General features: G+C 41.9%; 1 protein-coding gene across 1 annotated transcript in view; it reads left to right on the top strand.

Moving 5' to 3' along the window:
- The window catches only part of itgbl1 (integrin, beta-like 1), a 78,838-nt gene that overhangs the window by 43,667 nt on the left and 20,350 nt on the right, over window positions 1–14,821 (top strand). The window contains exon 8 of the mRNA XM_050049066.1: window positions 11,552–11,668. Coding sequence (XP_049905023.1) covers window positions 11,552–11,668 — 117 coding nt within the window. The remainder of the gene's footprint in view (window positions 1–11,551; window positions 11,669–14,821) is intronic.

Raw genomic sequence — 14,821 nt, 5'->3', positions numbered from 1 at the left:
GGGGTAGCCTTGGGTCAACTTGTAGTCATTTTGTGTCTTTTTGTGGTTGTTATGTGTCTCTTTGTAGTCACTTTGTGTATGTTGGCAAATTCCTGTGTGTTTTTTGTGTTTCTTCCTGGTCAGTAAGTGTTAATATGAATGTCATTTTGCATTTGAAGGCCAGGGGGCCTTTGACACTACGGGTCCCTGGGTCTGTGCCGAGTAGGCACTTCCAGTAATCCATCCATGGGCCATAGACATTGCTCACATCCATGAATGGGAAAGCTGCTGATTAGATCAGGCACGTGAAACATAATGCAGGGCACTACCATGGAGACAGCTACATTAACATCACCATGAGCTAACAATGGAACAATGACGACAATACGGCAAACAAAGCTCACATGCGGTAACTACGATATGAAGCCTCAACCTTGCCGAAGTGCACTCTACAAATAGACCCAATTTAGTGCCTTTGAATGCCTCAACTATTCATTACATATTGTGTCTGTTCCATAACAGACTTTGGTTTTGACGGCCTCAAAACAATTCCACAACAACAGGGTTGAGCAGGCATGGTGGCCCCCTCGCATAATGAAACAGCAAAGATTAACTTGTGCTGGGAGAGTTAATTAGCTTTAATTCCTCCAGCAGTACCTTTAAATTATCTCCAATTGCTGCAACAAAATGGAACTTTAAATTACCCTGTGCAATGGAACAATTAATGGGATCCATATATTCTTCCTTTTAAAAATTGCATTTTGTTTTTCCCATCCCAATCTATTCCGTGACAGTTTAAGTGTACATCTGCACCAACCTGCACAGGGCTGAATAAATATTTTCCGATGCAAACACCTAAATGAATGGATCCAGATCCATAAAACTGTGAGACACAGTCAGATAGAATCAGAATTTGTAATGCCTGCTGAGACCAGCAGTTTATATCTATTATATAATAAACAATAAAGAGGAAAGCTGACTGTGCATTTATGCATACTTTAGTGTTTAGGGTGGCTCCTATGTGTGCATGTGTGGTTTAATTTCATTAGTCTTATTTTCATAGGGTGCCCATTTGGTTTAGTGAGACAAATAATTGTAACACAGCAAAGCTTCAATGGAAAGCAAAGGATGAGCAGGGAAAGAAAAGGGAAAGGGAGTGAAGGTCTGTGAGAAACACAATGGAGCGAGACAGGAAGCAGGGTGGGAGAGTTGGAGGGGGAGAAAGAGAAAGAGAGAAAGTGAAGGAGACAGACGTAGAAAATCACTTAGGCATGGATGAATGTGGCTGGTAGAGATGGCAGCTTGAGCGGAAAAGCCTTGAAATTTGAAACAGCAGCTTCAGAGCTTTTCTTCCTGAGAGGTGGAGGCAAGATGCTTGTGGATAGCACATTCTTTATACTGCGGTATTTCCTCAAGGAAACACCTGCTTTCAACATCTTTCTGCTGATTCCCGGGATTCCTTTCTCTGCTCTCTGAAGCGTGGTCTGTAGTAGACATTAACTATGTGATTGTTAATATTTAATGGCACATACGCACATTTTGCACGACTGTATTTAAGGGGTAGTTCAGCACTCTGTTATTGTATTACTAGAGACCTGAAAAGGACAGATTAAACAAGCAGTTTTGTGCCTCCATAAGTTAACATCCATGTCTGTTAGGGCTGGAACTAAAAATATTTTCATTGTTGAGTGCTGTGTCAATTATTTTCTTGATTAATAAGTTAATTGTTTGGTAAATAAAATATCGGAAAATGGTGAAAAAAGTTGACCAGTGTTTTCCAAGGCCCAAATATCTTGTTTTCTCCACATCCAAAACATAATCAGTTTACTGTCATAGCAAAAGTAAAGAAAACAGAAAGAATCAAAGACTTTTGACTTTTTTTTTCTGAAAAAATTGCTCAATGTGATAGTTCAATTATTAAAATAGTTTGCGATTGATTTAATAGTTGACAACCAATGGTTAATTGAATAATCATTGCAGTCTGTCCAGCTTTATATAATATATGTTGTGAAGAATTCAAAGGAATAAAGTATATTGCAGTCAGGAACACTTAAGTGAAAGAAAATTTTATTTCCATTTGCAGTATTATATTTGGCAGTATGGCTCTGTTCTGGGGCCTCTCTGCCTTTCCTCTGTCCTATGCAGAAAGCCTCTTCCATGTGCCTACGCAGAATGCCTAAGGAAGAGAGAGCAAATCTCCGTCCTTCCACGTGCTTACATGGAAAGCCTTAAGGCAGAGATAGCACAACTCTTTGCCCTTTCATGTGCAAATAAGAAGAGCCTGAGCCAATGAGAGCAAATCACCCTGCCCTTCCATGTGCCTACATGGAAAGATTAAGGCAGTGAGAGCAGCAGCAAAGACCCCCTGGGAACAGAACAGAGCAGCATCAATGACAAACAGACATGACACTGATAAGTCAGACACAGCATGCAAAAGGAGGGGCTGGGGTGGAGGTGGGTTGCAAAGCAGTTTGCAGAGGAAGCAGCAACAGTAGGCAGGCCAGAGCAGTTTAAATAGGGCGCCCTGAATGAGATTCACCAATTGGTTGCATAGAAAGGAATCATGTGATCTATCGGCTGACTCCCTTCCATCAATCAGCTGCTCCATCAGTTGATTGGGCTGTTTGAGATCAGTTGATGTAGCTGGGATGTGAGCTGAGCTTAACATCTTGTCCTGCCTGAACTATGCTCAAATTTTTTGGCAAAATGAAAAAAAAAAAGATATCACGATACTGACATGTATGATTCCGGTGAATCGCTCTCAGTGAGAAACATGCTATCTTCACTGAGTGATGGTGTGGCCACAGAAGTGTTTTTGCAAAGTATTATGATGTGATAGTGAAGCTGACCCTTTGGATAGAAAATGGCATTATTTCATCATTTTATTCTATTAGACATTGTGTGAAATTTTGTCATTATTAGCATATGAATTCTTGCGTTATGGCCAAACCTTGTTTTGTGTTGTCACAGTGACCTTTGACCGCTAAAATCTAATCAGTTCATTATTGAGTCCAAGTGGACATTGGTGCCAAATTTGAGGAAATTCCCTTTAAGGTTAAGGATATTGGGTTCACAAGAATGGGGAGGACGAATTGATGGATGGACAAACCAAAAACATAATGCCTACAGCCACGGATGTTGCAGGTGCAGAGGCTGAGATATATTGACTTTTAGTTTCTTACATGGATTAACTGAAGGCCCAGTGAAATGGTAGTAACTGTCTTTACCTTGTACAATGTGACCTATGTCACAGTGAAACAGAAAATATAGATGTGGGCAATCATTCCGAGAGGGATTTCATCAAATCCTTGAGATTTGATTGGATTGCTTATAGGGGCTTTGTGAATATGAAACTATACAGAACGGCAGAGAGATAAGGAGCTAAGGAGGAGGACCGCTCACCTCCACCCACACTTCCCTCACCTGTGTTGTTAGATGGAGAAGGGAAAGTAAAGGGAAAAAATGAGTAAATTAGACTGCAACTAAGCTCTTCAAACACAGACCTCCTACTATGATATTGCTCTGCTTGCTATTACAACTCTCAAGGTAGTGGTTAAGAGCAGTTGTATACAGTGGGATGGAATTAATCACATTTGATTGGCTAGATGCCCCCAAAATCCAGGATGAATCATGAAAAATATGGTAACATTTTACAGGAAGAGAAAAGCAAGGGATTATGATGCATTCAAAAATGTTTTGATTGACAAATTTGGCAAAGAGATTAGACAACAATTAACAAAGGGGTGCTTCAGTTAAGCTTTAAAAAATACGTGATCTTACACTTCCCACAATGCAACCCTTTTATTTGACTCTCCCTGCTTGATAAACTCCAGTATCCATCAAAGTCCATGCACCCACAGGCTATTTGTTATTAAAAAAAAAATTGGAGTCCCCAAGCCCGAACCAAAAAACCCTGATGACATCACCAGGTATATTTTCCCAGACTTCAGAAAACTCCCTCTCGTGGGGGCAATGGGAGTGAACCTATCGCAAAAAGGTGCAGAAACCAAATGGATTCACAGACTTGCCCAAGGTTTTGTGGAAAGATTGGTCGTGAGCCAAAGGGCAGCTGATTAAGTGTTCATGTCCACTGGAAAAATGGGGAAACGTGTGGATGCATGCGCATACGTGTCTAACGTAAAACCAGATGGCAGCCATCTCTGCCAAGTCAGTCTGCAGCCGACCCTGACACCAAAGTGGGCAAGGTCCAAAACCTGATCACATTTTATTGTTGAAACATGTTTATTTATGATTAATAAAGTTTGCAGTTTGATATGCCAACAAATTCTTACTAATTTTAGCAACACCAACAAGCTAAGACACAGTTTATTAGAAAGTACATGTCTGAAGACATTGGGACTATATTATCGTCTCGTTTGAAGACATTGAGATGTAGTCTTGTTTAAGGACATTGGGACTTTATTATCTTCTCGTTTGCGGACATTGGGACGTAGTCTCATTAAAGGACATTGGGACTTTATTGTTGTCTTGTTTGAGGACATTGGAATGAGGTGTCATTTGAGGACATTTGGACTTTATTGTCATCTTGTTTGAGGACATTGGGACTTTTTTATCGTCTCTATTGACAACATTAGGAAGTAGTGTCGTTTGAGGACATTGGGACTTTATTATCGTCTCATTTGAGGACATTGGGACTTATTAGATCCTTCTGATCCCAAAATGTATACCAAACAATGTTTCGGGTCTCAGGAGGATATATAATTTTCAGTTTTTAGGGGTTTTAATCAATGCCCAGGGAGGAACTTGAAGAACAGGTTGCTTGTGCCTCTGTGATTAAAGATGTGACATTAATTCTGTTGTACTGGCTTTAACCAGATCTTCAGCACTATCTGTCGGTCAATAGCGGAAAATCAGACCCAGTCTCTGTAACAGTGGTGCAAGTTTTGCTCGCCTATGCATCTAAATGAATTGATTACTGCAGCCTGCTTTTATTGTCCACTTCACTGCATGTGTTTTTAACAACTATCAACCACTTAATACATCCTGATACTGACAATACAACCGTTTGATAGGTGCTTCACTTTGGGTGCTAATGGAATGCTTTTATTCACACCACAGGCTGAGACAAAGCACAGAGGGGGCCGTCGTTTGACTGGATTTATTAGATTTGGTGTGATGCTGGACTCATTGCAGCTGTCACACAACTGAAAATGAAATCAAGTCAAAAGAGACGGCAGGCTTTGAAGATAACAAGGCTGCCAGAGTGGGTTTAAAACTGCCAATCCGTGGTGTGAGGTGATTTGGAAATCTTGTGGAGTACTTATCTCCAAATCTAGGTTGAGTCTTACTTTTTGTTTTAAGTAGTGCAGTCAGTGAATACATGTAGATTTTACATTGGGTTTAAATGTTTTTTGACAGTATAAGCAAATATGTAGATGCAATACAAGAGCTTTGTTTTGCGCTTTTGCCTTTGTGTTAGTTTCGCAGCTCTCTGGTGAGAGGAGTGTCACAGCTGTGGTTGTATTTATGCAGATTGGCCAGTGCTGCACAATTTTGGTGCTCATTTTGACATGAAAATGGGCATGCATTTTCACTGGATTCAGACCACTTTCCTGAAAATGGAACAAATGCAAGGAAGACACAGACGTCTCCAAAAATCACATGAATCTTTTATTTTTGTTTAATTTTGCAGCTTTCCCTTTTGATTTGAACATTTCAAGCTCACATTCAAATTCACATCAAAACACTACCTCAGTGTGTCTCCGAAAGTACTTACAGTAATGGTCGACCTGCTCCACTGCAGAATTTATGATGGCTGATGAGGTCACTGTAGCCACGTTCTATCTGCTGTCTTTAATTTAAAGTCTTGGGAATTTCAGCATGATTTAAACAGGGTGGATACTTAAAGGGGACCTATTGTGCTTTTCCTTATTCTTTGTCATATATATAATGTTACAATGTCTGATGTTCATATTAAACTGCCTAATAAATAATGAGGTAGCAAAAAGACACAAGGTAGTGGCAAAAACCCTCAGGCGTCAGACGGTTCTGAATACACTGATTCCAACTGTTTTTTCTGCTTTCAAGACAAGCTGACGTCAGCTCATGATCGATTTCTTTATATGGCATGTGGTCCAGGCATGCTACTACAAGTGTTAACATTATGTTACATTATGCTGCACTGCTAAATGTAGCTACATGCTAATGTCAGGGAAACCTGTGATCTTGGTTGCTAACGTTGTTAATATCTTCCAGATTTCTGATCATGTTTTTGCTGGAACATGTCCAGTTGTGTTGAGAAGATTTATTGGTGATTTTTAATGGGAGAAAGTGCTACTATTCTCCGTTACATTCATTCTCCTGGCTGCCAGACGGTGCTGAGACCATGGATGTATAAAGAGAACTCCATATATCATCGGACATTGGGCCCCGTTTGGTGACTTTAGAAGTGCGTCTCTGCTTTTTGCAGATGATGTGGCCCTGTTCGCTTCATCACACCGTAACATCCAGCATGCACTGGGGCAGTTTGTAGCTGGGTATGAAGCAGTTCGGGATTAGCATCAGCCCCTCTAAATCTGAGGCCATGGTTCTCTGCTGGTTTTCTCCAGATTGGGAGTGAGTTACTGCCTCAAGCAAGGGAGTTCAAGTATCTCGGAGTCTTGTTCACAAGTGAGGGTAAAATGGAGCCTGAGATGGATTGATGGTTTGGTGCAGCATCTGCAGTGATGCAGGCATTGCCCCAGACTTCCCTGGTGAAGAGAGAATTGAGCCAGAAGGTAAAGCTTTCAATTTACCGGTCCCTCTACGTCCCAACCCTCACCTATGGTCATGAGCTCTGGTTAGTGACCGAAAGAATGAGATCACGAATACAAGCAGCCAAAATGAGTTTCCTCTGTCGGGTAGCTGGGCTCAGCGAGATAGGGTAAGGAGCTTGGACATCCAGAGAAAACTCAGAGTAGCTCCTTCATGTTGAAAGGGACCAGTTGAGGTGGTTTGGGCATCTGATCAGGATCCTCCTGGGCGCCTCCAGTTAGAGATGTTCTGGGCAGACCCAGAACACGCTTGAGGGATCATATATCTTGTCTGACCTGGGAAGGCCTCAAGATTCCCCATGACAAGCTGGAAAGTGTTGCTGGTGAGAGGGATGTCTGGTGTACTTTGCTCAGCCTCATGCCCCCGTGCCTTGGCCTCAGATAAGCGGTTGAAAATGGATAGATAGATGGATGGATGTTGGGCCTCATTCATTCCTATGAAAGTTGTGCAAAAAAGTATAACTTCCCTGTGTGAAATTACTTGGATCTTTCGCTCTGCCTCTGCATTGCCGGGCTGATAGAGCATGCTAAAGACTTTCACCAGCCAGTCGTGCAGCTCTTATAGACTTTCGAAATGTTCTCAGATCAAATCCTAATACTGAAATGAATCATTTGGTGGGGTTGTGATGCTCAAAAAAATGTACCCACTGATTTATACAGACATGTCTTTCACAATTTAAGTTTACAGGAAAAAGTCTTTGTGGACCCAATGGCAGAAGGTGACGGACCCCAAAGCTGTAATTCTATAGTTTGTCTACTATGTCAATTTGGCTTCAAAGCCCAGCGGTATTCTTGGGTGCTTGTAGGAGATGCCGAGATATAGAAGGCACAAAAACACTGACCAAACAGAGTAGACTGGGCTTTTTCGAGACGAGGTTTAGTTTAAATAGACAGGCACTAAAACAGAGCGTTTCAGATAGAGGGAGAATTCACATGTTCCAGCACAGACAGTGTGAGGAAAATCAAGTGTTGTTTTTGCATTAAATCATGAAAACATGTTCTAGTAGAAACACAAAATACAAGTATCTTTAAATTAAAACATCGGACGTGGCTCCTGGCTGTAATATTACTGTAGTATTCTACAGAGACTGCAGCATTTTCTCTGGAACATGTTTATGTACTTTGATGTAAATGGAGATATTATGGGAGTTGTCAAAGAGCGTTTTTTTCTTGGGAGCAGCTTCCTTGGACTCTCCTCCTACCCCCTTAACAAAGTGGAAACAGAAGAGCTGACTTGATTGACCATTATTCAAGCCTACTTGCTGATTAAGTATTCATCTACTTAACAATGTATTAATCCTGCTCCAGCCCATTTTCAGCGTGTGCTGCACTGCAACACAGCTGCACCTCTGCTCACTAAAACGGCAAAAATGGATTTGCCACACCCTCACCTCACCTCTGTTTGCACGCTCATTTGCGTCCTTCCATGAAAATACAGCCAAAATGTCTCAGGCCGGTGTCTACTGACGTGACTTTGTCATTAAGGTGTTGTTCACCTCAGACAGGATGACAAATTAAACATCAACACAGACGCACACTGGTGTCGGCCGTTTGACGAGTACAGAGATAATCGATAAGGCAGGGGTGTTATGACATCACCAGTTGCTAGGGTAACAGAGTCCCCAGAGCAGATGGTGGTATGTTATATGTGAAGCAGGAAGAGAGGTTGCTTGTGCGTGTGTGCGGTCATAAAAACTGACAGTAATGTGACATGGCCAACACATTAGATGACGCTGTCAGTCGAATGGCTGTCTTGCAAATTCATGTTCGGCGCTATTTATTGCCCTTAATCCCCCTCAATGAGTCATCAAAAGATAAAGGCAGGCACACTCACATTATGGATATGTTTTAGGTGTTGTTCTGTGTCACTTTACACAAAATGTACCCAGCAGGGCTACAAACAGGGAAACACTCAGGGTGAATAATGATTGTGCAGAAAGGACATACCCAACTCAATAAAAAACAGGAGAAAAGAGAGAGGCACTCAGTATGCAGTGTTTTTACCATCTGTCTTCACTGAGCTGGGAAATTCCCTTTGTGCAATTATTTTTCATGGTGGGCAGCTTACCTGTTTGTAGCCCTTCTGGGTGTCTTTTGTCTGCAGTATTGGTGGATAGGAACATTTAAAAGATGTCCAACTGTGTGTGTGTGTGTGTGTGTGTTACTCCTTTGTCAGTAGAGCACAGAGCACAGAAGATAATATTTTATGCTAATGCCATCTATTATGCACTTTTATTCTTGAGCTCTATTTAAGATAGTAATGAAAAATGCACTCTGCATTTTAAGTTGATTACATTTCAGTGCTCATTGTTGCTGATGTATTAGTAAAGTAACATTATTTAAGAAACAAACTGTTGTTACTGTAAGCAAATGACTTGGAGCTAAAAGTTTGTGTGCATGACAAAAATCAGCCATGCACAGTGTGAGCACTGACAAAAAGTGACTATGACTAGCTCTTTAAAAGACGTTTCTCCCGTTAAAGGGATACTTTTGTGTATGAATTACTCACCCCATGTTGAATTGAATTTATGAGGAAAACTGAATATTCTTGATAAATTGGAGTAAAAGGTGAGCTTGTTAAACAACAGCAAAATTAATTTAAAACATCTATTTACAAACTCCAATGCAACTCATGCAGTAAAATCCAAGTTTCAAATAGCCAGTCGTATGCTCAATCCTATTGGGCGGCATTGTGGTGCAGCAGGAGGGTTACTGGTTTGAACCCCAGGGTGCCCTTCTGTGCGGAGTTTGCATGTTCTATCTGTGTCAGCATGGGTTTTCTCCGGGTGCTCCAGCTTCCTCCCACAGTCCAAAGACATGCAGGTTAATTGGTGACTCTAAATTGTCCGTAGGTGTGAATGTGAGTGTGAATGGTTGTCTGTCTCTATGTGTCAGCTCTGTGATAGTCTGGTGACCTGTCCAGGGTGAACCCTGCCTCTCACCCAATGTCAGCTGGGATAGGCTCCAGCCCCCACGACCTCTAACAGGATAAGCGGTTACAGAAAATGAATGATTGCTCAGTACTTCCCAAACACATGTTTTTTCACATGGGGGCGAAGGTAGTGAAGGTCTGTATTAGAGTGGGTCGTACACTAATCCGAAGATCGGCGGTTCAATCCCTGGTTCTGGCAGTCCACGTGGCGAGTATCAGGTGGCACCATGTACGGTAGCCTTGGCCAACAGTGTGATGGGGAATGTGACTCTGTAGTGTAAAAGCGCTTTGTGTGGTCGGAAGACTAGAAACGCACTATACAGATGCAAGTCCATTGACCATTTTCGTTAAAACCTGACTATTTAAAACACCTCAGAATATGAGTAGCACATGTGCGTTCGAACTCTGCTTGTGTATTCCACTGAGTTCAAATGCAAACGCTTGCCCAAGTGCGCTACTTGACCGCGCGTGAGACTGTCTATGCCGAAATTTCTCAAATAGCAAGGTCTTACACCTTGTTTGCTCCCAGTTTAGCTTTGTGTCCATATGTCTGTATACTCATTTTGAGTATTTTTGACATCCAGTCTTGTGGAAAAAGGATTGTATGTAGCAGTGCAGAGACAAATGCATGCCTAATGATGCTTAGAAACAAATTCGTGAGGAGGCTGGTCTGTGAGGTGTGTAGCATGATTTGAGAAATATGTTGTTAAACAAGTAATATCCACGATGCGTGCACTCCATCAGCTAGCATGCTACCAATGTTAGCTAGCTAAACATGCTGTCAAACGTTTAACTTGTATAAAAAAAAAAGTATAAATAGAGCTGTATTACAATCATCAATCTGTTAGCTGATTTGTTTTTATGCTAACTTCCTGCGCACAGTGCATACCGTCGGTCTGAGATCTTAAGTTAAATTTTTTCAACTACTTGAGGCAAATTCTGGGCCGAAAAAACTGAAGGAGTTTTGCAAACACATCGGAGATCACAGAGGTTCTAAAAGGAAATGAATGGACTTCCCGTTGACTCATACGTACACAAAGCTATGTGGAAACGAAGCATTAGATAAAAGGCATGGGTTTGGAGGTACTGAGCATGCAACTGGATAATGAGATTGAGTTAATGAGTTGTGTGAGAGATTGTTAATGGATGTTTTAAAGTGGTTTTGCTGTTATTAAACGTGGCCCCCATTTACTTCAATTCATCAAGAATCGTGTCAGTTTTTGGATTCTTTGTTCTCCACAGAGTCATACAAGAAAAGCAAAGTTTTCTTCACTAATTCAACATTACACAGGGAGACTAATTGATATACAAATTATAATTTTGTGGGTAAAGTATTCCTTTAAGCCTCTGAATATCTGTGTGGCCTACACTAAGCCCATAATTAACATAGCTCTGAGCAGCCTGGTAAAATGATCAATGGGCAGGTATGCTGCACACCTCCAATGGTAGTTCAGAATAGATGATGTTTTTCTAATGAGCTTCACCATTAGCAAAGCATGCTCACTCAGGAAGTTCCCCTGTGGCCTTCTTCACTGGCAGCTCGCTGATTGAAGTGGGATAGCAGCATCTCGAGGTGTGTGTGTGTGTGGGTGTGTAGCCCATTTGAGTGTTTATTAGAATGAACGATTTACATATGAGATTTCCCCGTGTGGCTGGAGGGAATGTTGTCAGGCAGATTAAGTCTAGTTTTAAATCAGTCATCTACTGTAGGAATGCAAATGACTCCCCTGAAATACAGGTTGAATAAAGAGGTAAAAACTCAGGACGCTATGACACACTTTAGGAAAAGAAAGAATATTCTGCCACCGAAAAACAACTCTGCCATGAAACACCGCTCAGATGTGAGAAAATGTCTCTGTTTTTGTAGGTCAGTGCCAGTGTGGACAGTGCACTTGCTTCCCACCTGGGGACAGCCGTGTTCATGGCAAAAACTGTGAGTGTGACGACCGTCAGTGCGAGGACATCAGTGGAGAGGTCTGTGGAGGTGAGAGCGCATGCACACACACACTCACTCACACACACACACACACACGCTCATCAAATCTTTGTATCCATTAAGGGCTCTTCAAGTTGTGTGAGCAACAGAGGGAATTGACAGAACACGGCAATAAACAGATGGCAAGTCTATGTTTCAGGATTACTGTTCAAGCTGTGTCGAGAGGTGGAGAGGGTACTTTCAGGCTTCCAGTGTTCCACAAGTAAAAAGGGCTGCTCATTTTCAGCACAAACAATGACAGGAACCACTTGTACACACAGATTCGTTCTTTAAGTGGCACATACAACTGGTTTAAGAGTACTTGTTGCATTCAAAAACATTTCTTACCTCATGACTTGATCAGACATGTTTGAATATTTTACGGATATCATCCAAAATAAAAACCCAACAAGGTTTCGTCTTTCTTTTCTTACATGTTCTTTACATATTTTGGCATGGCAGCTTATATCGTTAAGTAGTTGTTTTAAAAATTCTCACACTCCTAACAGCTGCTTCAGGGTCTTTGCCATCAGGGGAACATCCCCTATATTGCAGGCGACAGTGTAACATCACCTACTGCATGATCCGTATCTCTTGGGTGTTTTAAACCCTGACATGTCCCCTTGACCCCTTCTCCTGTCTAAGTCAAGGACCTCTGTGTTTTAGGAAGACATTTTAAGGCATCTCACTTGGTATCAAAGTATTCTCTATTTCCTTCTGTCACAGTACGACGCTGCTCTGATGACTCTTTTTTGGCAGCTGTATTAATATTTAATTGTTTTCGGGTCCCCAATAAGACTACACACACTGCTACTTATAATAAGTTTACTTCTGCCAAATTCCGACTGCAGGGCTCCAGTCAGAGCAGTAGAGTGTAGATCTCTGCCAGGCGACCAAGTGGCCGCCCAGGCTGATCAGGGCAACTTTTGTCAATTCTTGTAATTCCAGCAGACGCAGCAAAGCACATTTCAGTGGTGTCCCAGATATCTGCGCCTCTTCGATTCATAACTGAGCCATGGCGCCACAGAAGACAATGAATATAAAGGGAAACTTTGCTGATATTGAACCAGCTGTGTGGCATCACAGTGTGTGCAAATGAACGGCGTTTGGCTTCGGGAGTCAAACGACGTTCATCTGCGCACAATATGACGACACAGAGCTGGTTGAATATCAGCAAAGTTTCCCTGCTTCCCTTCACTGGTTCCTGTACAGCAGGGTCGGTCTTTGTTTCACTGTTATAATCATTAAAAAGCAAAAGCAGCATGTGTATACATTCAGTAGGCTATATCTTCAGTAGCTAGCTAGCTAACCCTACACTTTTCAGGGTTTGATTTTGGTTTTGGAACAGGGAAGAAACGTATATCTTTTTCCAACCTCTCCAGGTAACGAGTATCATTAATACACGACGTGCCCCAGGCACAACATTTAGCTCCAAATCCACAACACCAGCCTGAAATTGAAGGAAATCTGAAATGACTGCGTTAGAGTCAATGGAGCACAGCTGTGTTGTTGTTGGACCCTGGTCTGAGCCAGCTGATGCTAAGTTTGCATCCGGGCTCGGGACTTGCCAAAGGGTCAGTTTAACTGCCTACTTACTTACTTACTTAAGGAAGAAGCACAAATATGTCATGGAATTAATCTGCATATGATTCAAAATGAGTCCAAATCTGTTGAGCCACATTAAGGGCCAAAGTGTAGACAGTAAGGCTTGTTGTTCTTAGCTCAGCCGATTTCCAGAAAACTTGTGCCTCCTACTGGCTGGTTAAGAGGAGTGAGATGTCAGCAGTCAGTGAAAGAGGTTCTTCAACGATTGTGAATCACGCAACCACGAGAGATCCCTGAGTATACAGTCATAAATGTGCACACAACATATGGGGCTAATTGGTCTGCTAGTTGGTGAGAATAGCTTCAGACAGATCCACACACACACACACACACACACACACACACACACAACCAAATACATGATCCCCTCCAGTGTTACGCTTGACTGAGTCAGTCAATTTGCAAGACGTTAATGCAGTTAGCCGAGTTCGCCAAATCCCACTTGGAACTCTCGTACAATTGAGCTTCATGGAAAAAGAAGTGTGAGAGGTTTAGGATAAGGATATGAAAATGTTGCTTCGAGGTAATACAAGACTGTGTACATAAAAAATTCAGGAAGAGAAATCAAGTATGACTCCCTCGGAGCATTTCAGTGAGAAATGTGGAATCACTGAGGGAGAAATTTTATTACCTGTGATGCTAACGGAAGCTAAATATAATGCTTTATGGAAATTCTAAGTCTATTTTGGATATCAGCCTTTATAGCATGCTATTTTCTTTGTCATTGCAGTGAAGCTTTCTAAATTTGCTATGGCTCTGACTTCTGCCTCTGATCACCTCCCTCCCCATTGCTACTGGGGCTTGTGGGTACTATAGAGAAATTCTTGCTGTACTTGCCAAACTGTGACAGTGGGCACCCCTGGTCAAACCTCCATTGACTGTGTTAGGCAAGTAAAAGATTTCCCAAACGCAAAATGTTAATGATGACACATTTCTTCAATAGTCTGGGCCCATGCATGGTCAGTACTTAGTAGCAACCCCTTTGGCAGGTATCACAACCTCTAAATGCTTTCTGTATCCACCCAAGAGTCTTTCAATTCTTGCTTGGGGGATTTTCACACATTCTTCCTGCAAAAGGCTTCTAGTTCTGTGAGATTCTTGGGCCGTCTTCATGCACTGATCTTTTGAGGGCTATCCACAGATTAGTCCATCGTGGGAAAATCTTCATCTTCAGCTGTTTATAGATGGTGTGATGTTTCCGTGTTTGTTAGAATTTAACTGAATCCACAAGCCCAAAGTACGATCGATCCACCCCCGTGTTCCACAGTTGGACGGGTGTTCTACTCATGAAACATATCTTTGCTCATTGCGTCAACAAAGTTCTATGTTTCTTCCATAGGACTTGTTCCCAAAAAGCATCAGGCTTGTTTCGATGTTCCGTTGCAAACTTCTCAAGCTGAATTTGTGGTGAGGACACAGGAAAGGTTCTCTCCTGATGACTCTTCTGTGAAGGTCATATTTGTCCAGGTGTCACGGAAAAACAGTGCACCACCATTCCAGAGTCTGATGAATCATCCTGCAGGTCTTTTGCGGTCAAAAAGGGTTTCTGATTTGCCT

Source organism: Epinephelus moara, chromosome 7 (assembly GCF_006386435.1).
Source record: "Epinephelus moara isolate mb chromosome 7, YSFRI_EMoa_1.0, whole genome shotgun sequence".
Classification (NCBI taxonomy): Eukaryota; Metazoa; Chordata; class Actinopteri; order Perciformes; family Serranidae; genus Epinephelus; species Epinephelus moara.
This window is presented reverse-complemented; position numbering and strand designations above follow the sequence as displayed.